The following is a 24262-nucleotide window of genomic DNA, read 5'->3' on the forward strand; positions in this document are numbered from 1 at the left end:
TACTATCCTAGCATCGGCAGGGAAAATGAATTACAGATTTGTGTATAGTTTTTGGCTTTTTATATTCCATACACCAAGGGTTTGCTAATCTTATTAAATCTCAGCATTATGTTTTGCATAGGTTTATTTTCAAGCATAGCTAGTAATATAAAGGCACAGAACAGGTGAGGGTTTATTTAGGGCTGTGAAGTATGAGTTTTGTGTGTGTTTTTTCTCTCTGTGTTCATGTCATCTTGCCTAGATGCACAGAAGAACAAGTGAGTGGGAAGCTTAAGCAACTGACAACACTTCTTTGAAAAGGAGCGCAGAAGATATGCATGTAAATACAGAATTTCTCATTCAAGCCTGCCACTGATTCTTGTTGTTTCTCTTAGGACAGCAGCGCTCTCGCATGTTAGCCACACTCTTCAAGGATGAGAGATGCCAGCAGCTTGCAGCCTATGGGATCCTGGAGAAGATGTATCTGGACAGGATTATCCGAGGCAACCAGCTGCAGGAGTTTGCTGCTATGCTTATGCCACACCAGAAAGCTACCACAGCTGATGGTACATATTTCTTTAAAGCCTAAAATGATTCAGTGGGTGCATTTACACAAGATACTTTACTGCAGAGCTAACTAATTAGCTCCAAGGTTAGGCATCACCATATATACATGCACTCTTATTAGGCCACAGTAAACTAAATAACTCCACTATCCCTGATACTACTGCCCAACACAAGTACTGTCCTACAGCGGAGTTATTTACTCTGCCACAGCACGGGTGTAGATGGTGACTGGGGCTGGCTGGGGCAGGAGCATGTTACAGTGCAGGGACTGCCTACCAGCTAGCCCTGTGCTATAGCACCCTTGTGCCTCAGCCAGCCCCTTCACAGCACGTTGGGCTGGGGGTGAGTAGCTCCAGTCTGGCAGGCTGACCCCCCTGGGCCCTTGCCAGCTGGGGCTGTGCCACCCTGGCTCAACATGTTGCAGTCCCTGGTGCATGTAAAAATCTTGCACCCAGGAGCAATAAACTCTGGCACAAACTGCAAGAGTTTATTGCATTGCATTAATATCACTTGTAGACATGCACAGCATATCTAAATCCAAGCAGCTTGCCCACTTGTAGACTCGTTGACCGTGTCCTAATGCAGTAGGATAGGGCTGTCCAGTTTTTAAGAGCCCAGGGTGAGCCAGGCCCACCATTGCTGCTACCATGTGCATCTGCACTGACATGTCACCCATGCTGCACCGTATATGCACCTTCTCTTCACAGCTGTATCTCGCCCCCAGCCTCAACTCTCTCCATTCCACACACCAGTAGTCAGTGAAAATTGGAGGAAGGATTAGGGAGCCCAGAGACTGGCTGCTGGTGCAGAAGCCTGGGGAATGCAGCTTAACCCCTTGCAAGCCACCAGTTGGAGAGCCTGGTAGTAGAATGTACAGGTAGTTTGTCTGATGCTTGAACAGTGGTCTGCAGCCTTCAGAATTCCATAGTCCTTAACATCTTCTTCTCAATAACTTTGTCTTCTGATAAGTAATATTGTTGAAAGACAGCTTGATATGGCTAGCAGTTGGTGCACACAAACATTTAGCAAAGGATTTCATAACTGCAAGACCATGTTTACAGCCTTAATAAAGAACCATCATTTCACTCCGAGGTTCCAGTATCCTAGACAGAGCTGTCATTGAGCACAACCTGTTATCTGCAAGCAAACTGTACAATAATATTACCTTTGAAGAACTTGGAGCATTATTAGAGATCCCTGCAGCCAAGGTACCTTACTTGACTCCTATATGATGCTTTTTGGATGTGAGAAGTAAGTTCCATTGGCAGTCTATTAACAGGTACTTATGCCTATCACTTCCACCTGTTCATACTGTTCATCCTTATGTTTTGTTGTGGTATGAAATGGAAGTTCTTGTTCAAAGGTCTGTACTGAGACAAGAGTTACAGTAAACAGGTTACTAGTCTCATCCAGCCCAGTCATTGCTACTGTGCACTGCCTTTAGGAGATTTGGTCTTTCATTTGCAAAGCTAATGCAACTCAAAATGCTGGGGAAGCTAAACTTGTAGTGCATGTTGTGGGGAGGAGGAGCAGGTCTTCACCTGACCTTACTCAGCAACAGCCACAGGAAATGGATAAGCAGTGGTGCTGACTGTTTCCAAAGGAAAAGTCCATCTGATTTTCTTTGGACCATCCTTAAAGTGGCAATGATATAGGGCACTGAAGGAATGAGTGGTGGGAATTTGTAAGGGCCAGGGATCCTTTAAGCAGCTCCATAAATAGTTTAGAAACAAAATGGATATACATCTCACTGTCTCTTCTCTGTTTTCCAGGCAGAAAAGATAGCTTCCCAGATGATAACTGAAGGTCGCATGAATGGATTTATTGATCAAATAGATGGAATCGTTCATTTTGAAAGTAAGATCATCCCTCACATTTTCCTAATGCAGGTCAATATTAATTGGTTGAGTTGTATTCTACAAGATGAACATTTGCACTTCAAAATGAGGGTCTCCTGCATCAGGGGGTGCTGACCTGCAGCACAAGTGACACTAGTAGCCTCTTTGTGGGGCACAGGGCAGATCAAGGAAGGGACAGGCAACACAACAGCAGATTGGGCAGGGGAAGTGGATTGGAGTGGCACTCAGAAGGGCCCAGGGCTTAATTTGTAGTATGCCTGCTAAAAGGTTTGCTCCCACTGTCTTTAGATGAGCTGAAAAAAACCTGTTAGAAGCAGGTGTGAGTTCTTGCCTTGTGCAGCCAGCAGAGGGCAGAGTTTGCATTGCAAATACTAGCACTAGTCAGTAGGGGTGTACGAAGCTTCCGTCGCTGATTCAGTTCGGTGGAGTTTTGGCCCAATTTGGTGGCCGAATCTCTGAATCTGAATAGAATCAGGAGACCCTTTAATCACTACGAATCTAATTGGAACCCTCTGAATTGATTCGGAAACATTTGATGATTCAGACAGATACAGCTTTAAATGATTTTTCTACATACGTCAAGGTACCAAAGTGGCTCGTGAATGCTGAGATGCTGGGGTGGATGGAGCATCCTACAGGAACACGGGGGTCCCCAGCGCACTCAGCAGCGGACCTGGAAGTGGACCAGAAGCACTTCTAGTCAACTTCCAGGTCAGCCAGGGAGTGTGCGGAGGACCTGCGCCTGCTGACTCAGCGACTGGTGCCTCCTGGGTCTAGGGGGGCACCCAGAGTCCCCCCTGCAGCCAGTTGCTGAGCCAGTGGGGGCGGGGGGGCCCCCCACATGCTTGGTGGCGGACCCTTAAGTGGACCAGAAGTACTTCTGGTCCACTCTTCCAGGTTCGCCACCAAGTATGCAGGGAAACCCCCCTGCACTCCTGTAGGATGTTCCTTCTGCCCCAGCAGTGGGGGCTCATGCCTGGTACCTCAAGGTAAGTAGAAAAAACATTTAAAGCTGTGTCTATGGCCGAATTGCTGGTTCTCCAAATTGGCATCGAATCTTCGGATTCGGACGAATCTAATTGGGACAGCCATCTGAATCAATGAAGTGAATCGCTATCCCTGATTTAGGCCAAATCTTAATCGAATGCAACCTGTTTCTCACACCCCTACTAGTCAGATATTTACAGTGTCTCATTTCTTGAAAGAACTGATGTGATTCACATTATGCAAATGGGATTGTATAAGATTACAAAAAATATTTCATCCTGTCAGTCTTCTTATACATACATGCTCAGTGGGAAATTCTGCATTCACTTCTTCATGGTGCAGTATTGAACTTACTGTACATAGAGGGGCTTCCATTTTGAAATAATTGTACTACAGACAATTTCTTTGTAGCCTACTTGGAAATGCTAATAGACATTTAGTCCTGCCAGTCTGTCTACTTCTGCAAATTTTTCGTTTCTTATAGGTCGTGAAGCTTTGCCAACATGGGACAAACAGATTCAATCACTATGTTTCCAAGTAAACAACCTTCTGGAAAAGATAAGTCAGACGGCCCCTGAATGGACCGCACAGGCTATGGAAGCTCAGATGGCTCAGTAAACATGCTCGGGATGTTCTGACTGCACTGCCCTTCCTGTGCAGTGGGAATTTACACGGATTACAAAACAACCACATAATCCATCCCTTGCTTCTATACTTCTTCTGCTAGAACCTTGACTTTGAGCTGTGATTAGGAATATACAGTGTTTTCCTATGTGGCAGCTGTGGCTTAGACTGAAAGAAGTAACCCCTGCAACAGAAACAGGTTTTGGTTTTGTAATAGTACTTTAACGGAGTTGTGGTCTTGTAACTTTCTGTGGATTGTTGTGTTGTGAAACCTTAAGCACCATGCTTTTCTAGTTACGTGTACTCCAATAAAAGGGGGAATAAGGCAGTTAGACTCAGCAGCTCTAGAGTTGTCTTGTTCTATAAATACTCACTTACAATACTTCATTCCTTTCTGGTTTTTGCATTTCAGTATACAAGTGTTGCAATATAATGCTAGTTTTCTGTGTTAGCTTTGCAAAAAGAAATACTTTGTCTTACAGTTCTGAGGACAGGAAAATAACTATTGGTCCCTTGTTTAGGATGGCAACTAATTGCTGAACAGATGAGAGATGTAGAGTAGGCTAGTGAATCTTGTAAGCATGCTAATGGAAAAAAGGGAATACTTTTTTCCAAGCACATTAGGATAGTGAAACTGGTTATTACTGCAGAAGTGGTTATAAAAAGAACACATGTACAAGTGAGGTGAAAAACCTTTTATTTTTTCCCTGGTAATTCATAGCAAATAAGCCAAAAGTGCTGCCTTGCTTGCTTGCATCTCCTGTAGATCTTTGTATTCTTGCATATAAAACACTGAATATGCAGAAACAAGCGGAAGAAAACCTGGAGTGATAAGGGGGGGGACAAAAAGATAGTTACACGCAAGGCTAAGATGATTAACAATATACACTACCACGAATTGTACTTAAAAGTTTTAAAAGTCTTGCATTGCTCGAATGTTTAACAAATCTCATCACAAGGTAGAGCAATACTGATTTGAAAAATTTGTCTTAGTTACAAAGGTGTGAAGACAGGATCTGATGCATTCAGTCTTAATGGAAAAATGAAGCAAACTGGAGTGAAGCCTTTTTTTGTTGGTTTACACTAAAATCTTCTGGTCAAGGTTACATTAGAGTCTGATTTACACCACCCAGATTGGCCCTAACCACTGGGTCTTGTATTCATGGTATTTGGCTCAGGAACTCCAAACAGTTTTCCCACACAAGTTGGAGGGAACTTTCCTGTGCATTTTAGCTTGTGTAGACTACTGATTAGCCCCTGTCCAAGGAAGTAAAACATGGGGTTGAGTCACAAAGAAGAGAATCTGGGTCTCCTGCTTCTCAGGCTGCTCTTGTAACTACTCTTAGGTTGACTGCAACTGTATTTTGTACGAAGGGTGGTTCTGTTGAGGGTTTTAGGCATACTAGATGAAGCCCCTTAAGGGCTTTAGCCACATGAATGCCTAAATTTTGGATCCAGTGCCTAGCTCATTCAAAAGCTTGCTTGGAACTACCTTGCTCAGTCAAGACCAGTTTAATTCTGAATATGTAGAAACTATGAGTCTTGTTTGACTTTCAAGTTCTCAAGAAGGTGCCTGCACAAGTAAGGCAGCAGCTGAGTAATAGTTTTCAGGCACCTAGATTTTGACTTAAATAGAATTTAGGTACTTAAGTCCTACATTGGTTCAGACCCTCTTTTTAAAATAAATAAATACAGGAGTATAAATAAAACAGCACATGCTTCAGAGGGTACAGTAAAACAGTGGGGTGAGAGTGGCTGCTTCCCATGCTACACTGCTACAGCAGATCTAGGTGTTTGCTGCTTAGAATACAGGACAGCTGTGGTAGTTGTTGCTTTCCATAATACACCTTCAGGAACTGAGTCACGTTGGGCCTTTGTAAAACACAGCCATAGATTTCTCCCCAATTTATGTTAATTTTTGATCTGGTTCATTCCTTTGTGGAATAAGCCAGGTCAAATGTTCATGCCTTTTCCACTGTAGGTATTACATAGCCTGGAATACCTTTGGTTAGCCAACAAGGCTCTTTGCCAGTGGTAATTATCCTAGCTGTTGTTTGGTCTTGCGTTTCCTGACTCTGCCAATTGTAGTGATGACCATGCTTTATTTTAGATTGGCTTGAGTCACTAGAGTAAGTCTCATCTCATATTAGAGCGGGCCCTGTAGCACAGACCTCACATTAAAATAAGCTGATGGTACATCTTCTATGACTATCAGTATCCATTCAAAGGTTGGACAGATGAGGATATCTATGCTGCTATCATCTGCATATTACTGATTCTACATCAGACTCTTCCATTAGACCCCATTTGTCCTAAAACTGATTTTAACTGAAACACTGCTTCTGAGGAACTTTTTAAAAAAACTTTAACAAACCTTATTAGAAGATTCCCTGTTCTTTCCTTCTGGTAATGTCTCTCTTTAACTGACAAACAGAACACATAGGACAACAGAGGGAAGAGAAGAAATCACAAAGGATGGATCCCTGTTAAAAAAAACAACAATAAGCATCATCAGCACAGGCTCTAGGCTTCACAAGACCAGCTTCTGACCTGTAATACAGACATACATAAATAAATGTTCATAGTGATTTTGTACATTTCTTAGGCAATTCTGTTATTTGATGGTCTGGCATACCAGGGTTTGACTCTAGAAATACAAGGATATCACTTGGAAAGAAAAAGCATATAGCTTACAATCTTGATTGAAAACCTGTGGGAGAAAAAAAAAATCTGAAAGCAGGGTTTGATAAATCAAGGGGGGAACTGGATAAGCGATGAAGACAGAGGGTGAAAAAGTTAGTTTGGGTTAAATAAAGGTTGTATAGCTTTGGTTGTGATATGTTTTAAGTACCTCAAGAGCTTCATTAGAAATTGTCCGATACACATTTAATTTAGAGAGAGAGAGAAATATAACCAATGCCTCTTCAGAGAAGATTGCTTATTTCGTAAGCAAGCAGCACAGCTGTACTGTAAAGTGGCATATATTAGTAACAAATACACTCTGCTTGTATATTCCATGAAATAGTTATAAAAACCATTTACGGAGATGCATAATCATTATTTTACATATACTTTATGTTTTTTCCCTAAGTGCAAGGTCACGAAGTGGGGTAGTGGTATTTGAGATTTGCCTCCCAGAGTCAGATCCTCTTGTTGAACCAGAGATTTCTGAAGTGTCCCAGCTGGTTAGAGTACAAATTCTTATGGGAGACCGAGAAGGAACCAGGAGGAAAGGGATACCAATGGGGTTATAAGGTTAGCCCAAGGTGACCAACACCGGCATTTCCGCACTAGTGCTGGATAGGGTGCCCACCTTGGTTTCTCAGTATATTAGATCACAGATTAGGAGATGAGGCAGCAAAGGTTTATTAAAATACAACAACAAGAAACAGACTCTAAATGCATTAAGGGATGAGCAAAAGGAACAACGTATACAGATGAATACAGAACCATGAAAGCAACACTTTGCCACACAGTAGCAGCACTATGGAGGCCCCTAAGGGTCCAGCAGGATAGAGCATACAGATGCAGCACCATGAATAAGCTTAGATGGGTGAGCAGAGACCCTGCCCTTAAGCAACACAAAGACTCCTCTCCTCTCCTCACGATGCAGAAGAGATCTCAATCCAAGGTGCTCTCCTCACCATGGAGGGGCAATCTCAGGTACTCTCACCTCACCCCAGAGGGGCAACCATGAGCAAGCACACGTGGATCTGTGGGCACACTACAAAACACAGATAGATCACTCTTGCTCTCACCCAAGCATACACATTAAGTCTGGGAATGCTCAATACTTGCACAGGAACTTGCTCAGGTCTGGAATGACCACATATGCTCACACAGGCCTCCCAGGTGCACGGCTAGGGACACTTCAATCAAGTTCTTTTATTCCAACGGACCCTGGCAACTGCTAGCCTATCCATCATCTTTGGCAGCCAATCATGCTGACACTTAATCTTATTACAAACTTGTTACTTCCTCACTGTCAGTCAATGGTGTTGTTCACCTTTACCTAAAAGCATGCTAAATAGAGGTGCACCAATACATCGGTCCATATCATATCGGCATCGACACAAGGAAAATTGACATTGTCGGCAATGGTCTTTTTTTGGCTGATGTGGCTGATAATGTCGCTGATAAATGCTGTGTGCATGGGTGCAGCTGTAGCACGCACGCGGCCAGGAATGCAGCCCAGCAACTTGGAGAACAGCATCTGGCCATGGTCTGGCGGGGAAGGGGCATGGGGAGGCAGATCGAAGCCCCCACAGTGAGGGAGGGAATGGGGCAGGGGCAGGCATTGCCCGGCTGGGGAAGACCTGGATGAAGGGCAGAGCCACAGCTGATCTGAAGGGTGCTAGGGGACAGCTCCCACCACTGCATGCACCCCAGGGGAGGCATGTGCTCCCCAGATCTGTGCATGGGGTGAGGGCAGGCTGCCCACTATGTGCTCAGGGCTGAAGTCTGTGCCAGGCTCTTCCTGGAGGGAGCTGAACCTGGGCTCCACTTGGGGCAGCTGGTGGTGCTGGGAGGGGGACTATTGCAAATTTTGTGGTGGCTGTAGCTCCCCTTCCAGCACCACTGCCACCTGCCCCAAGCACAGCCCAGGCCCAGCCCCTGCCAGGAAGAGCCCGGTGCAGCCTCCAGCCCCGAGCACGCAGCAGGCAGTCTGCCCTCACCCCATGCACAGATCTGGGGGGGCACGTGTCCCCCATCCCTCTCTCAGGGGTGCATACAGTGGCAGGAGCTGCCCCCCCCATGCCCCCTGGACAAGCCACAGCTCCATCCCATGCTCTGTTCCCCACCCCCCAGCTTGGCAGTACCTGCCCCTGTCAGACTAACCTCCATCTGCCCATGCCCTTTTCCTCCCCCCTGCCCCATCCCCCCAACAGACTTACCAGCTGGACACTGCTCTCCAAGCTGCCAGGCTGCATATCAGCAATCGGATTGGTATTAGCCGAAATGTTTGGTTAATACAACCATCGGTATTGGCCCAAAATTTTTTTATTGGTGCCCCCCTAATTCTAACCCTCCTCCTCAGTTGGTCACAAATTCAAAAGGTGAACCTCTCTGGAGGGTTCTTCAGATAGTTGTTAATACACACGCAGGGCCGTGGAGGGGCAAGGGAAAAGGACTGGGTCAGGAGGACAGTGTAACCTGGTTAGTAGGCAGTGGGAGAGCAGCAGCCTGTCCCCTCACCCATACAGGGCTGAGGGGATTATTTTTCCCCCTGTGCAGGCCAGGGCTAGGCAGAGAGTGGGGCCAGCCCGGGACAGGAGGCAGTGGCAGCCCATGTATCTGCCAGCCACCCAAGCCAATCAGAGGTGTTGGAGCGTGAGGGTGGCTATGATCTGCCTGTGAAGTTGGTGCCTGGGGCCATGGTGAACCCAGGAAATTTGGCTCCGGGCTCTGCGATTTGAATACATCCCTATTTATAAAGGTTGTAGGCTGCTGTTCTGTGCTAATTACCAAACCACATTGCCTCTCACATTATGGCTAGGGATAGAAATTACACATAAACCGGTATACATGATCAGAAATGGTTCAAATCTGTAACACAACAATTCAGTGCACATAAGTCACTTTCAAAATGGCTGAAACAAATTTAAGATAAATGTGGATGGATGTAGTATCAGACTTAACTGATTTTGGTTAAATCAGTTTATTGAGCTTCTATCCCAGATCCCCTCCAGATTCAAGTTAACTCACAGTCCCCTACTTTCCCCACAAACCCCCACACTCGCAGTGGGGGTTAGGCTAGCCTTGGCCCAAGCTATCTGCTCCAGCTGAGCAGGGAGGTGTGCTCTAGTGCCCCCTGGCTTCAGGTATGACACTGCAGGCACGTGGCAGCAATTCTAGAATCAAAAGTGAATGTTCACTTGCTTATCGTTTCAAACTACACAGCTTAGACCAGGGTGGGCAAAGTGTGACCCGCAGGCTGGATGCAGCCCGCCAGGCCATTTGATCTGGCTCGAAGGGCCCCTAAAAATTTAGAAAATTAATATTTATCTGCCCCCGGCTGCCTGTCATGCGGCCCTCGATGGCTTCCCAAAACTCAGTAAGCAGCCCTCCACCCAAAATAATTGCCCATCCCTGGCTTAGACTAACCTGTGAAGATTAAATCGATTCAGGCTTTTTGACTGTCTGTATTTAACCTATAAGGGCAGCCACTTAGCAGTCAGGGAGACATGACTCAATTATACCTGGCCTACAAAAAAAAGTAGCACACCATTGTGTTAAATTAGGTGATTTGCTGCTTTGAGCATGGGTTCAACAAATGATTAAATAGTAACTAACTGGGATATTGTATTTTGTCCGGTAGAGTGTCCTCATAGCCACACTTGAGCCGCAGAGGCAGCATTCATCCATGTCACTTGCAACTTGACACTGGAGACAAAGAAAACAGAATGCTCCACACAGACCTGGGCAAACAAGACAAAACAACAAATGAGGGTCACTAGATATTTCCCCTGAATTCATGCCGATGCTTAGCTCTCATCGCACAAGCAATGTAAAGGTATCTAGAAAATGGAAGGAAAACAGTTGGGATGTGCCAAACTAGAACTAGCACAAGGGAGGGAAAGGGCTCCACACGACCTGAAAGTGATGTTGGCTTTAACCTTAGATGTAATTCTTATATTCTTACTTTGTAAGGGGATATCAAAGGTGTGTGTTGATTGCACGAACTAAGCACACGCTTTGTTTCATGTCAAATCCTATTAAAAGACAAGGCTCAATTTTTTTTTACAAAGATATAAGTAGATCAAGTGAACCATGAGCAGGAGGCATAGTGTTGACCTTGCCTAACTACATAATAGTAATAGTTACCTGCTTTATGGATGGGGTTGGGGTATGCCTGAAAGCAGTGGGAGTACAAGAGAGGTTTTGCACTGAGTGCGTGTGTGCGCGTGCATGTGTGTGAATCATCATTGAGTAGCAATGTCACAGCAGATATAGGAAATAACATTATAAATGACTCCTTTAAGTAAATAAGGCACCTGCTACAAGTTATGTATAAATATCACAGTTAACTGATTAATTGCAGAATAAATTTAGACTGGCCAGATCTGCAAAATAAGACTGGCTGCAAGTACAAAGCAATTATAACATAACTAACTGGTTAACTGTATAGTACATCTAGACCAGCCACATGTGCAAAGTGATTATCACACCACAAAAATGACTATCCAGCTGTAGAGTTGCTACACATTTTCAAGCACTAACTTTATAACTTGTTGGCTCTCTGTGTACCTAAGCCAACCAGCTATAAAGTTAGTGCTTGAAAATGTGTAACAACTCTACAGATGGTTTTTATCCAGCTTTAATTTGAACAGGTAGCGGGGTCCTAAGTAATAAATTAATGGGTCCCCCCATTTAAAGTACTTGCTGGTAAAAGCCTGGAGGCAAGACAAATATAAGAATCAAGACACTGCAAGCCAAAACAGGGCAGAGATACTAGTATATCCACTTACACACACTGCAGTCACTGCAGCAGTCCAGTAGCCCTGTCTGCCAGTTACTTCTTGATGTACTAGTAACAACAGTGAATTGGGGCTGAATTGTGACAGCATGTGAATTGGCCATTTTTAATATCAGTGGATCAGGTCAGAAGTTTATATCCTGGAAAGGAAAAAAAAAAGGGGAGAGGTTGTAAAGGTGTGTTAGTGACTAACCGCATTGCACACAGTCATGACATCTAATATCATGCTGATACAATTACGGAAGTGATATGTGTCTGTAAAACAGTACTATGTTTCTCAATTTTCTCAAAACAGTGCTAAAAAATGATGGACTCAATATAGACATTGGATTTATGACACATTACAACCTGCCTGACATCTGATTCACCAGGAACCTGCCAGACCTGACCTCTTACACTTCTCTTCCCCACACCCCCGTCTTTCTCCCCTCCCGTACCCTACTTTTCTGTGCTTTGTCTTCCTAATTTCCAGATATTTCCTTTTTCAAAGATAACCTCTTTTCTACCTTGAATTACTACTCATGTATAGTCTCATTTACTCCCCACCCCACTGCCTGCTTTTTCTCCCCCTTCCCTTCCCTGCTCTACCTTTTGTTTTCCTAATTTCTACCTATTTACATTCTCACTGACATCCTGTCACTTTTAGCTTCTCTCATTCCTTGGTGTCAGAACAGTAAAGACTTCGTGTGCCTGATGAAGGGTGATTGCGCCTGAAAGCTTACTAAGTACTTTTTTCCAACTACGCAGTTGGTCTAATAAAAGATATCGCATCTACTCAAGGAACTTTGCCTGCCTAGATCATTTTGATGGATGCAGTGAGCCAAGCTGTAGTCAACGGCATTAGACCCAGGATGAATTAAGTCAACTTTTTTCATCCAAAAAATCACATTTTCCCATAGCATCACAGGAGTTAATTTCTCAAAAGAATGCTTGTCAGACTGAATGGCCAGCAGCTCTCCTAGGAACACTGGTTCCATAGCCATTTCCAGGTGAGTTCTGTCTCACATCCCCATTCAAACTATTTTCCTCACATCTTCCTTTTGATTAGCTCCCTCAAAAGTTGTGTTGGGTATAAAAAGCTATCAGCAAGTATCCCTCTCAAGGATGATATATATCCTGCAGCTGCTGCATCCAGTTCACTGTTTCTCCACGGTTTCAAGTCACCTCCCACTGCTGCCTCCATAGCTATACTTGTGTGACGGGCTAGCTGGTGGTGATTTGGCCCAGGGGTTTTGAAAGGATAAAAGATCATTGGAGGGCTTGAGATTCCCTTTCCTCACCAATCAGCCCCAAAGACTCACCCTCCATGTCCCCTGATTGATCCCTCAGATCACCTGGAGGGGGATAAAAAGGGCAGCGCAGCTGACTCAGGGGTGACGAGTGAGGGACCATGAGGAAGGAGCTGGCAAGAGCTGGGCCAGCAGGGCAGGAGGAGTTGCCCCAGAAGAGCCTGAAGGAGTGGGACCTGCAGGCAGCCATTAGATCCTCAGCAGCACGGTGTGCGGCCAGCTGGCAGGGAAGGCTCCCTGCTGGGCTCTAGGATCCCCCTATGAGAGGCTGCACCCAGCAGGAGAGGTCCCCAGCTCCAGCAAGAAGCTGAGCAGTGACCTGAGAGGTTCCCAGCTCTGCTTCCAGCTCCTCCAGCAAGAAGCCAGGAAGCTTGACATGAGGCAGGGATTCCTGGAAGATCAAAACCTCTAGCAGCTTGGAGCAGTACCACGTGGGAGACCCAAATTCAAGTCCCAGCTGGGTTGAATTGGGGTGAGTGAAGTGACAAGGAGAAATTCTTGGTGCAGTGGAAGGGGGTCATTGTGTTTTCCCTCTTTTCCCCCCTCCAGGTATCTAGGCCCTATATTTCTTGTTATTTGACATTTTGTATTTTGTGCATTTTGCCAACCAGTATTGTTTGTTCTGCTGTTTGTGTTTTATATTTTGTTAAACCTGTCTTTTCTCAACTGAATTAATATGTAAGTGCCTAACCTTTATTGAATCCTGCCCCCTCAGGGCGTTGTAATGTCCCCTATACTCCCTGGTTTATACATGTTATGTTCCCATTACTGTTTTTCTCATTAAAAGGTATGTGGTTAAGTCCCCATTGGTGATCTGGCTCTGCTCTATAGGGGAAGGAGGGTCCCTACACCTCCCACAGCACTTGTGCACCTGCTCAGATCCCTTCAATTGGAGAGGGGGTACATCTTGGAGTACCACCCCGGTTACACTTGCCTTCTCTTCCTTGCACCTACTTGTTAAGAAAAGCCCAGGCTTGTAGCTCCCATGCAAAAACTCCTCTGTTTACTGTACTTTTGTCATGGGACTCCCCTGCTTGCTGTCTGCTGGGCTGCTTTAACCTTTTGCCTTGGCCACCCTTGCGTCCTTATTTAGGTTCAGTAGGTAGGTGTGTCAGGCAATGACCAAAGCAAGAGTCCTCCATCATGCTTAGCTGAAAAGCTTGTGTCCAATTCAAAACCTGCAGCCTCCCCACTTTTTGTAAAGCAGTACAAACAAAAACTAAACCACAGACCCAGCAACCTACAAACATCCATTAAGCTTATCAGGAAGCAACATATTCTGTCCCAGGGAACAAGAACTGTTCCTTCTTTATCAAAGGCCAAGTCTCATGAAAGCTCCCCCATTTGCTGGAATTTCAAAATAAAGATATTCTTAGTAGACTTTTATGGCATATATTACAAAGGAATAAAACGTCTGCAGTAGATCAGCTGTGAAAATGCAGCAATGATGGTTTTATAGTAATACAGAGGAGCAGAATGACATCTGTATTCTGATCTGTTATGACTAAATAACTTGACCTAATACCATATTTTTCATGTGAATGGCATTGTATCTTCCTTGCTGACTTTCCTAACTGCTGGTATTTCCTTACCCACTGCTGTATTCTGTTAACCTGGGTTTCCTCTTCTCTTGTCTCCTAAAACCAGGACTTTAGTTCCCAGAAAACCAGACTGAGTTCTAGTGTATACTATACAGACATTCCAAATAATAATAGGCTTGAAATGGAGACCCCTTTATTTTAATCTGATATCATTTCTCATTTTTCCACTAGGGACCAATGTTCTAAGCATCCCAAAAGCATGATTTTAATGTGATGTGACTTGAAGGGCTATACTTTGTTTAGGTAACATGATTCCCTGCTCTTTGAATGTTTAATCTGGTGTCCTAAATACAATCCAAGATGCATGGAATTTTCTTCAGATAGAGAGTGCGTATTGCCATAAAATGTGTACAGAAGAGAGAACCTTTAATTTTGCCAGAATGCAAAGGCTGGGTATTAGAACTAGGCTCTAACTGTTCCAAATATGACTGTGTTCAAGGTCCATAGTCTGCAACAGATGTATGACTGGGAAAACCTTTGTTTAGATCAGTGGTTTCCAACCCCTTTTTTTCATGCCCTGCTGCTAGGAGTGGAGTGCGGCAGCGGCGGCCCGGGGTCAGGGGAGCTCCCAGTACACGGTACAGCTTATCTTTTCTGTGCAGCCCCACCAGCATTGCCCCCACAACCCTCATTTGGGTCACAACCCAGGGTTGGGAACCACTGGTTTAGATGCACTTACCTTCATACATGGCTCTAGTTCATTGCTAACCTTGAAGTATAAACAATGACTCCTTACTGATTGCCTTATTATTCTACAAATGCTGGAAGTTAAAAGCCAAACATGTTCTTTTTCCTTATGTGAGTTTGTTGTCAAGATAGAAAAATGATCCATGGAAGAACAATTGTCTTTTTGCTTAGAAGTAAGCAAACAGCCTTTGGAAAACAAAGCTTCAAGTTGAAAAATGATTTTAGTAATATTAATTTCTGAAGATCAGAAACTGTATGTAGTGTTTTCACTCAAAGTGCCCCAGGCCAAATTCTGCCCTATGTTACACCTCTTCACTGATACTAAAATGATTGGACAGCTATAAGAGAAGGCTGATAAATATATATCAGTTCTTGTTTCTTCTTAGAGTTACAAACATCTGGAAAAGTTAATTTAATTCTGTTAAAAAATTAGACTGCTCTTCTCCACACGACTGCACAAGCCAATTCAGAAATAACCCCAACTTCAAAACAGTGGTTAAAAAACTCTCCTCTAATCTACAGGACATATTTTGACTGAACATGCATACTTAGAGCATTCATCACTGCAGTACCTGAGGCCAGCTGCAGACATTACACTTTTTCCCATTTAGGTGGTCAGAAACTGGTCTATACCCATAACAGAAGAGAAGTTTAGAGCATATAGATTGGTTTAAAAATGGTGGATCCTGGTCTGAGAGAGACCTGGATGGATGTTTTACAGACTTAACTGATTTTAGGTTAAACTGGTCTATCGAACTTCAGTACTAGAGTCCCTCCTGTCTCAATTTAGGTCACTGTCTGGTGGCGCCCCAGGGACCTTTGCAGCATCCCCCTGCAACTAGCCCCCCCTTGCAGGGAGATGTACTAGCACTCGCTGGGTGCTCAGCTGCTCTAGGCTGTCACAGACCCAAGTTAGTGTAGACGCAGGTAGATGGAGCGGGGCGGGGAAGGGAGCTTTGCAGTGGGACCTTATTCTTCCTTTCATGGAGCACTTGTGTGCCTGGTGCATCTTGCCAGCTGCCACTGATGCTAAACTCCAGCAAGACGCACCAGGTAGCAGGGATGCAAGTGCTCCATGGAAGGAAGGATTGGGTCCCACTGCTCAGCACAAGCCTCCCAGGCTGCCGAGTATGTCTTGCCACAGGTCAGCACCAGTGGCAGCTAGCAAGACGTACTGGGCAGCCTGGGAGGCTTGCACCAGACATCAGGGACACAAGCGCTCCAAAGAAGGAAGGATCGGGCCCCTCAGAGCCCGATCCTTCCTTCTACAGAACCGGGCCATACCTGATTGACTGTCAGGCACATGTCCCCAAATCCTTGCTGTCATGGCGGACCCTTCCCCAAGCCCAGCCCTAGGCTTCTAGGAGAGCCTCAAAGCGGGTAACCATGGCACGTTCAGCAGCTCGGCTGGAACTCCATTCTGCCATAACCTCAACATTGCATAATAGCTATTTTGTTATCGTTAATCACTTGGAAACACAGGCGGCCAAATTTAAACTACAGTCAAATGCATTTTTCAATAAATGTATTGTCCAGTTTTCTGAAATGTATCCATTTAGATATGCTTATACAATGCAAATAATGGCAAGCAACAACAGACCAAAAAAAGCCTCCTTGCTCTTCACTGTGGGTGCCTAATTTTGTTAAACTTTTATAAGTTATCTGTTATTGCAAGCTGCTCTGAACTTCCCTTGGGAAAAGCGACGTATGAATCAAATAAGTAAATAAATAAATTAGCAAGATTCATATCTTACTCTTTCCTGCCTTAGCTAATTTGTTAGGAGAAAACTGAACATGTTCACTCTTTACTAGCTTCCCTCCCCAAGCAATGAACACCCCAGCAGCTAACAGCTTTCATATGTCTAATGAATCAAATCTTGCCAGAGGCACACTCAGATTAAACAAAGAAACATGCACATACCACTTGTAGAGCACTCTTATTCCTGGAGATCGAAATCTCTTTGGTAGTCAACTCCTTTATGTGTGTTCTTTATGCTAACAGAAAACTGACCCCTTGGCTTCGCAGTCTGTCATTGGTGGTTATAAAAAGGTAGGATGTAATGACTTGATGTAATGAGTTGATACAACCGTCATGTGTTTTTACATGACAAAAAGTTAATGATAATCCAAGGATAAAAGTCTAAACTTGCAACACTTTGGAAACTTGAATTTGTTAATACAGTGTACTCGATGCATTTTCTATACGTCCTCACAACTTTTCGTATACATACAAAATGTGCTTGTGTAATAGCTATCATGGGAAACCAAAACTAACCTGATCTTGGTTGAAATCTTAGCAGTGTACAAAAGAAACTCCCTAAAGGGAAAGGAAGAATTAAAGAAAATAAATAAAAGAAAAAAAAAGACAAAAAAAGAGCATAGGAGAAATAAGAGAGCCTAAACTTAAAAAGATGATAGAGAGTGATAACAACTCAGTACCTTTATCCACCATATACAGTTTGATTGTCACCAAGCCCCTCCTGCCTTTTGTCCAGTTATTTCTGGATATGGGCATTAATTGCTTGCTATTTTGTGGGGAAAAATGAGACTACAAAACTAATTTTACCTGAATAATTGCATGAAACCTCACTGAGGGAGGAATAAAGAGCATAATACACATTGTTTGTATATACTGTATTACAGAGAGGGAAATCTGCTGGTACATTTCTAAATAAATAACTATAAAGTCTTAATAACAAAGTGAATCAAGGATAATGAAAAATAAGCCACACACACATAGGTATATTAGGCCAAACTAAACACAAATTCTTTAATCATGCAGCCTTTTGCAAAATTGTGTTATAGAATAGGATGGGACCACATTTTTCTCAGCCAGTCTGAAAGCTTTTTTAACCCCATATCCAGTTGTAAAATTAGTCATGGGCGACTGGTGCCTCCTGAGTTTGGGGTGGGGGGGAGGCACTTGCCCTCCCAGCAGCCAGTTAGAAACTGGGGAGGAGGGTCCCCCCACAGCAGATCGCGCCAACCAGGGGGCTGGCTCTAAGAGGTAATGCTGCCCAGAAGTGCCAGCGGCACACCTGGAAGGGCCAGGGACGCACCCAGAAGGGCCTGAGGTGCTTCTCCTGGCGCCCCCACTCACCAACCGACACTCTCAGGGGGGCATCAGTGCTCCTGCCTGCCCCCCTGTCCACCGCCTAAGTGGGGAACACTACTGTGAGGGGGTGCACGTGCACCCCTGTGCACCCCCTATGCGTAGCCTACTAATTCAATTAGTAGTATTAGCAACATATTAATATGCAAATTAATGCTAAAATAATCACAAAGACCTATATGTAAAGTTCTCTAGCTATCAAATGTTTTTCTTTGTAAATCTATGTAAATTTAGCAATTAGTCTTATTTTTTATTCAGGACCCAGATTACAATTGCTTCTTTCTACACAAATTGTTTTAGCTATTATAAGCAAAAGACTGTAGGGGACCTTAACAGAATTACAAGACTACTTTTTGTTCCAAATTCCCCTATTCTTTTTACTCTAAGTAAGCTTATTAGGAAATACGTTTCATATTAATTGGCTGGTAAAGGCATTCTGTTTAAACTATTCCAAATTCCTAAAAAGAGCAATGAGAAAATAGTTGGGGTTTTTTTTTTGGTTTTTTTTTTTGTTTTTTTTTTTGGGGGGGGGGGGGTTCTCGTGAAAGAACCTATGTCACCTGTGATAGCAGTTAACACAGATGTATAATATATCTATAAAAATAAAAAAAGGTGTTAAGTCTTGTCTCAAGGAGTGGCAGTGGGGCTATTCAGGCAGGTCTTGTAAAACAACATTCCTACCCCAATCTTTTCACACAGTGCCAACATTTACCTCACCCAGCTGTCCTTCTAAAAATAACTAAACATAGACTGAATGCAGACTGTACACCATTTTAGTGAAAAACTACCATAAACGCACATTCAAACCAGGTTTTTTATTTTAGACAAGTCACCTCCCTCCCCCTCCCATGAACAGTTCTCGTTTTTCAGCCTTTTCATATAAAAAATGCACATGAGCAAAACAAAGGCAATCCAACAGTGTAAAACTGATTACTATATCCATATCCACCCATGACATAAAATGCAGGTCTATATTAAACTATCCTCTGGAAAAGCTGAGGGTACTTTTAATTTCTGTTTTCTCAAACTATGCCCTTTTTATTAAAATAAGTATGATATTTGCAAACTTTAAAGGAAGGGAGTTTATTAACCTGATTAAACTTGGATTTATTAAAGAAAGGAAAAGCCAATGGAACATCAGGGAAGCCTCTACTCATAGTATTTAGAGGCAACGGATATTAGCAAAAATGTTGTTTGACACGTCCAGCAAAATACAAATGAGAAATTAGAAAACCTAAAGCACCCAGATACAACCATTTACAGACACAAGCACTCACAGGGTGCTCCAGATTCATAAATTGCCTGGTGGGGAAGGGAAGAGGGAACAGGGCACTCAGCACAGGTGATAAGAGAATTGTTTTGCTTAAGAGTGGAAATGCTAGTACACATTTGAATCTTCTGTTGACTGAAAGTTGTCCAATGTTTGTTGTCAAACACCTTTCTTTAGGATGTGGTAGACAAGACTCCACCTGAAACTCTCCCCAGTCTCTCCATGAGATGCTAGATGGTATAGTCACAAACAGGATTATTTTTAGCACACGTTGATCACATCCAGACAAGCACAGCCAGGCAGTATGTGGTGTCACAGACACGTCGGAGGTGCCATGTACTGCACGTTTTGTTGTTCTCCACCCTGCAAGGGAGCAGCATGGAAGGTTTTTTTGAACCCTGGATACCAAGGGGTCAAAAAAATCTGCAGAAAAGAACCCCAAACAAAACAGAGTGGCACATGTGGTGGCAGCATGCACTGCCCAAAGCCGGAGCCCAGCTGGCCGAGCGGCATTCTGCTGCTGGCCAGGCTCCGCGCAGCAGTGTTGCCACTGCTACAGCTGTGGGAGGCCCCCAGGACCCCAGGTAGGGCTTCTGGGGTCAGCATTGGGCTGGCCCCAGCCTCCTCTACCCCATCCAGGGCAACTTGCCACGTGCCAGAGCGCACACAGCATAGGCATTCCCTGGGGACAACTAGTGGTGGCATAAGGTGTGCTGCTGCTAGTTGTCCCCCAGGGAACCAAATGTCCATGCATGTCTGGACACAGACACTGGGTGCATCTACACATGAAATTAATGCAAAGCAACAAACTCTGGGGCAGTTAGCATTGGAATAAATTGTTCCCAGGCACAGCATCTACACATGCGCCTGGGACAGCAACAATTTAAGCAGAGATAAAGCAGGCCCTCAGTTGACTGGGCTGACTGGGCGCAATTTATGCCGGTAGTCAGTGTCTACATGTGCGTTTCAGTGCAGTAAATTACTCTGCCATAAGATAGTACTGTCCCTGACAGTATTATGGTGGAGTTAATGTAGATGATGATGCTTATTAGGGAACTAATTAGTCTACTCTACAGTAAAACACATGTGTAGATTCACTCACTTTATGTATACCTGGTAATGAGCCCCAGCATGTAGTTTGGACAGTCAAGGTACTTAATGCTTGAAAGATTGTTGATATCCACCCACAAAAATCCTAACTGTTCCCATTTTTCCTGGACCATCGCAGCTAGAACAAGGTTCTCAGAGGCATCTAAGATGGTCTCGAATAGTTAAATACATATTTTGTTATGGAAAATAATATTTTGTTAAATACTCTAATAAATTTGACACACTGATTCTGTGCAAAAGCTACATGGGAAAATGCAAAAGTTTTTGTAGCATAAGCGGCATCCTGGCTTGAGCAGCTCTGGTCTTTTGCTTTGCGCAGCAGTTTGTTGCATTCAGTACTTAGCTTCAGTAAATCATTTTATCCTGAAACATTTAGAAGAAAGAACATCATTTGATTTGGGGCCTGGTAAATAAAAAAAGTAGAGAAGTGACTGGAATAATTCATCACTTATCTTCACTTTGATGGCCCTGAGTCCTGGGAAAAACTTTACTTAAATCCATTTCCCATTTTTGCTTTTTTCAAATCCCTCTTGAATACAAACTTCTGCAGCACTGCTACAAGCAATGAGCTGGACTATCAAGAGTTAATTACTAGTACAGGGATACAAGTGATCTGTACAGGAATACAACCCTCCCTCTCTCTCAACAATCCACAACTGTTCTAAGTGTACACAGCCACTCCCAAGTTATCCATGATCTGACCCCATCACACTTTCCTCTTTTCCCTCCCTTTGTGTTTATTGCCATTATTTGTATGTTACACCTGCCAGGCTTTCAGGTTTCCCAGGGCACAGGATTTGTCTTCCTCTGTTTTCTGTGGCAAGCCTAAGGTACATCTAGGCATTGTACAAATTGTAACCATGGGTTAGAAACCACTTCATAGTTTTAACTGTTAATAATTAATATAGTTTGTGAAGGGAACATTTTTTTTTGAAGGAAGGGCAAGGGCTATCTGGTAATGCAGCATCATCTTGTTTATCATCTGAAACTGGTTTCTTTATAACGAGCATGAGATGCACCTAATTCCAGGAAAACAACAGGGTCATTTATTGTAGATAAGACTGGTGCAGTTTTCTTTAGTGAAATGCTTACCAATGCAGTCAGATTCTTCAACTTGGGCAGAAACTGGCTGAAAGTTCCCACAGAGGAAAAGGATGTTTGTGCAGAATTGCAGGATGTAGCCAGACTTCCTGTATTTATGATCTGGTTGCTCCTTCATTTTGTACACAGCTTTTGTAAAGCTTTCTTGATTGGTTTCTCTATCCAAATCCAAAGTAATATTTCTCTCTCATTGCTTGGATGAATGGCAATAATTAAAGATGAAAGCATTAAAGTGACCTGAAGAAGAATGCTTTGCATCCAAAGGCTTGTCCAGCTTGAGCCCAACTCTACACTTGGTGCCATAAAAGACATCATGCAAAAGATCCTTCCCTCTTGAGTAATTAACAGTGTCATTAACGGGGGTTGGGATGTATTCTAAGGAACAGTAAGTCTGGGGGGGAACCCTTTCTCCAGAAAGGGAATTAACCATTGCTATGGAAGATATAGATTTAATAGATTTCATAGACATTAGAGCTGGATGGGAGCTCACAAGATCATCAGGTCCAGCCTCCTGCCCAAGAGGCAGGAAGTTAAGAGGGGTCAGATCACCCCAGCAAGATAAGCATCCAAGCGTTTCTTAAAGGTATCCAGAGCAGGTGCTTGGCACCACTACTGAGGGGAATCTGTTCCAGACTCTGGAGACTTGGATGGTAAACAAGTTTTTGCTTTTGTCCTGTCTAAAACAGTCTTCCAGCAGTTTGTGACCATAAGACCTTGCCTTCCCTTGGGATGCCCTGATGAACAGACATTTTCCCAGGTCCTGATGCACACCCCTTATATACTTAATGGCTGCCACCAAGTCACCCCTGAGCCTTCACTTCTCCAGGCTGAAGAGTCCCATGCTTCTCAGCCTCTCCTCATAAGGCCTATTCTCTTGACCTGTAATCATGTGTGTGGCTTTCCTTTGGACTCTAGAAAGGATGTGGAGAAGCTTGAGAAAGTATGGAGCCCAGGATTGGATGAAGTATTCCAGCTGCTGCCTCACTAAGGCTGAGTAAAGTGGGAAGATGACTTCTTGGGTCGTGCTTGAGATGCATCGGTAGATGCAAGCCAGAGTTTTATTTGCTTTGCGGCTGCAGCATCGCATTGGTGGCTCATGTTCATCTTGTGGCCAATCATGACACCCAAGCCTATTTCAGTCATGGTGCTAGTGAGTCTAGCACTGCCAAACCTATAAATATGATATGGTCTTTTTCTCCCGAGGTGGAGAACCTTGCACTTCTCCATGTCGAATGTCATCAGGTTTTTATCTGCCTACCTTGCAAGCCTGTCCAGGTCGGCCTGAATTGCCAGCCTACCCTTAAGAGTGACCATACTTCCCCATAATTTGGTGTCATCCGCGAACTTAGCCAGCCTGTTTCTGACACCCGAATCCAGATAATTTATGAATATATTAAAGAGTACTGATCCAAGTACTGAGCCCTGGGGGACGTCACTGGTCACCAGGTGCTATGATGACTCAGTTCCATTGACTATCATTCTCTGGGGCCAACCACAGAGCCAGTTCCCCAGCCATTGAACTGTAAGATTGTCAAGGCCGCAGTTCCCCAATTCTACCATAAGGACATCATGGGAGATCAAGTCAAAGGCCTGTTTTGAATTCTAAATATATGACATCAACATCTTCTCCTTTGTCCAGGTGATGTGTCACCTGGTCATAGAAGGAAATGAGGTTGGTCAGGCAAGACCTACCCGCAACAAACCCGTGCTGGCTCTCTCTCAGAACATTGCCTTCCGTTGGCCTGTTGTTAATGGTTTCTTTGATGATTTTATTTACAAGATCTTTCCAGGGACTGAGGTCAAACTGATTGGCCTGTAGTTCCTTGGATCTTCCTTCCTTGAAAATAGGCACCACATTGGCCCTCTTCCAGTCTTTAAGAATCTCTCCCGAGCACCACAAGTTCTCAGATATATTACACCCCTGCCCTTCCTTGCAACACGATCCCTCCTGTACAAGGTGCAGCCACCAATACCTGTGGTCCAGTCATAAGTGGAATCCCACCAGATCTCTGTTATCCCTATGAGACCATATTCATTTTCGCTTACCAGAAGGGCCAGTTCCTCCTGTTTGTTCCACATGCTCCTGGCATTTGTGTACTGGCAGGCTTAGCTGCCTTTGAAAGGCCTGGAGTTCCCTGTCCTCTTAGAAGAGTCCTATCCTTGGGCTGGCATCGGAGTGAGTTCCTTCATGTTACCTGACCTGCTGATTCTGTTTGTCACTTCCAGAGTTTGCACTAGTAACTGTCTGCCCATCCCCTGGTGATCTTCGTTTAAAGCCCTGTCAATCAGGTCAGTCATTCTGGCCAAAAAGAGCTTCTTTCTTATTGGAGTGAGGTGGAGGCCATCCCTTCCCACCAAACCACTGCCTCTCTCTCTGAAGTATGGTCTGTGATCAAAGAAGATGAAGCCTCTGCAATGGCATCAATGCCGCAGTCTTCTGTTGACTTCTTCAGTACGTCTCTCCCTCCTGTACCTGTTGTCTCGGACGGCCAGGGCCGACTCGAGTTACGCTCGTACGTCAGGGAGGGCTGGTGAATGGAGAGGCAGACACAACTTATTGGTTGCAAAAAACTTTACTCACGCCGCTTGCAATCACGAC

General features: G+C 44.1%; 2 protein-coding genes across 7 annotated transcripts in view; one reads left to right on the plus strand and one right to left on the minus strand.

Annotated features, from left to right (window-relative positions):
• Positions 1 to 4: 4 nt before the first annotated feature.
• Positions 5 to 6611, plus strand: LOC102386320 (COP9 signalosome complex subunit 4; the record flags this gene model as incomplete). The annotated part of the gene is made up of 5 exons (XM_006038953.3): positions 5 to 20; positions 375 to 545; positions 1639 to 1754; positions 2319 to 2403; positions 3877 to 6611. Coding segments are annotated over 5 exons (522 nt in total), but the record flags the coding sequence as incomplete, so codon positions are not given.
• Positions 4702 to 24262, minus strand: part of PLAC8 (placenta specific 8) — a 33390-nt gene continuing 13829 nt past the window's right edge. For 2 of the 6 annotated variants that reach the window (XM_014527488.2, XM_006038951.3), the window contains exons 2-4: positions 11486 to 11633; positions 10311 to 10435; positions 6388 to 6499 (exon numbers count right to left, since the gene is read on the minus strand). In XM_014527488.2, coding sequence (XP_014382974.1) covers positions 6395 to 6499; positions 10311 to 10435; positions 11486 to 11597 — 342 coding nt within the window. In that variant the 5' untranslated portion in view covers positions 11598 to 11633 and the 3' untranslated portion in view covers positions 6388 to 6394. Of the gene's footprint in view, positions 4839 to 6387; positions 6500 to 10310; positions 10436 to 11485; positions 11634 to 12524; positions 12877 to 16991; positions 17221 to 17345; positions 17365 to 24262 lie in introns of those variants that run through there. The other 4 variants (XM_025195538.1, XM_025195537.1, XM_006038952.3 and 1 more) reach the window with 4 other exon arrangements.

Source organism: Alligator sinensis, unplaced genomic scaffold (assembly GCF_000455745.1).
Source record: "Alligator sinensis unplaced genomic scaffold, ASM45574v1 scaffold1019_1, whole genome shotgun sequence".
Taxonomy (NCBI): domain Eukaryota; kingdom Metazoa; phylum Chordata; order Crocodylia; family Alligatoridae; genus Alligator; species Alligator sinensis.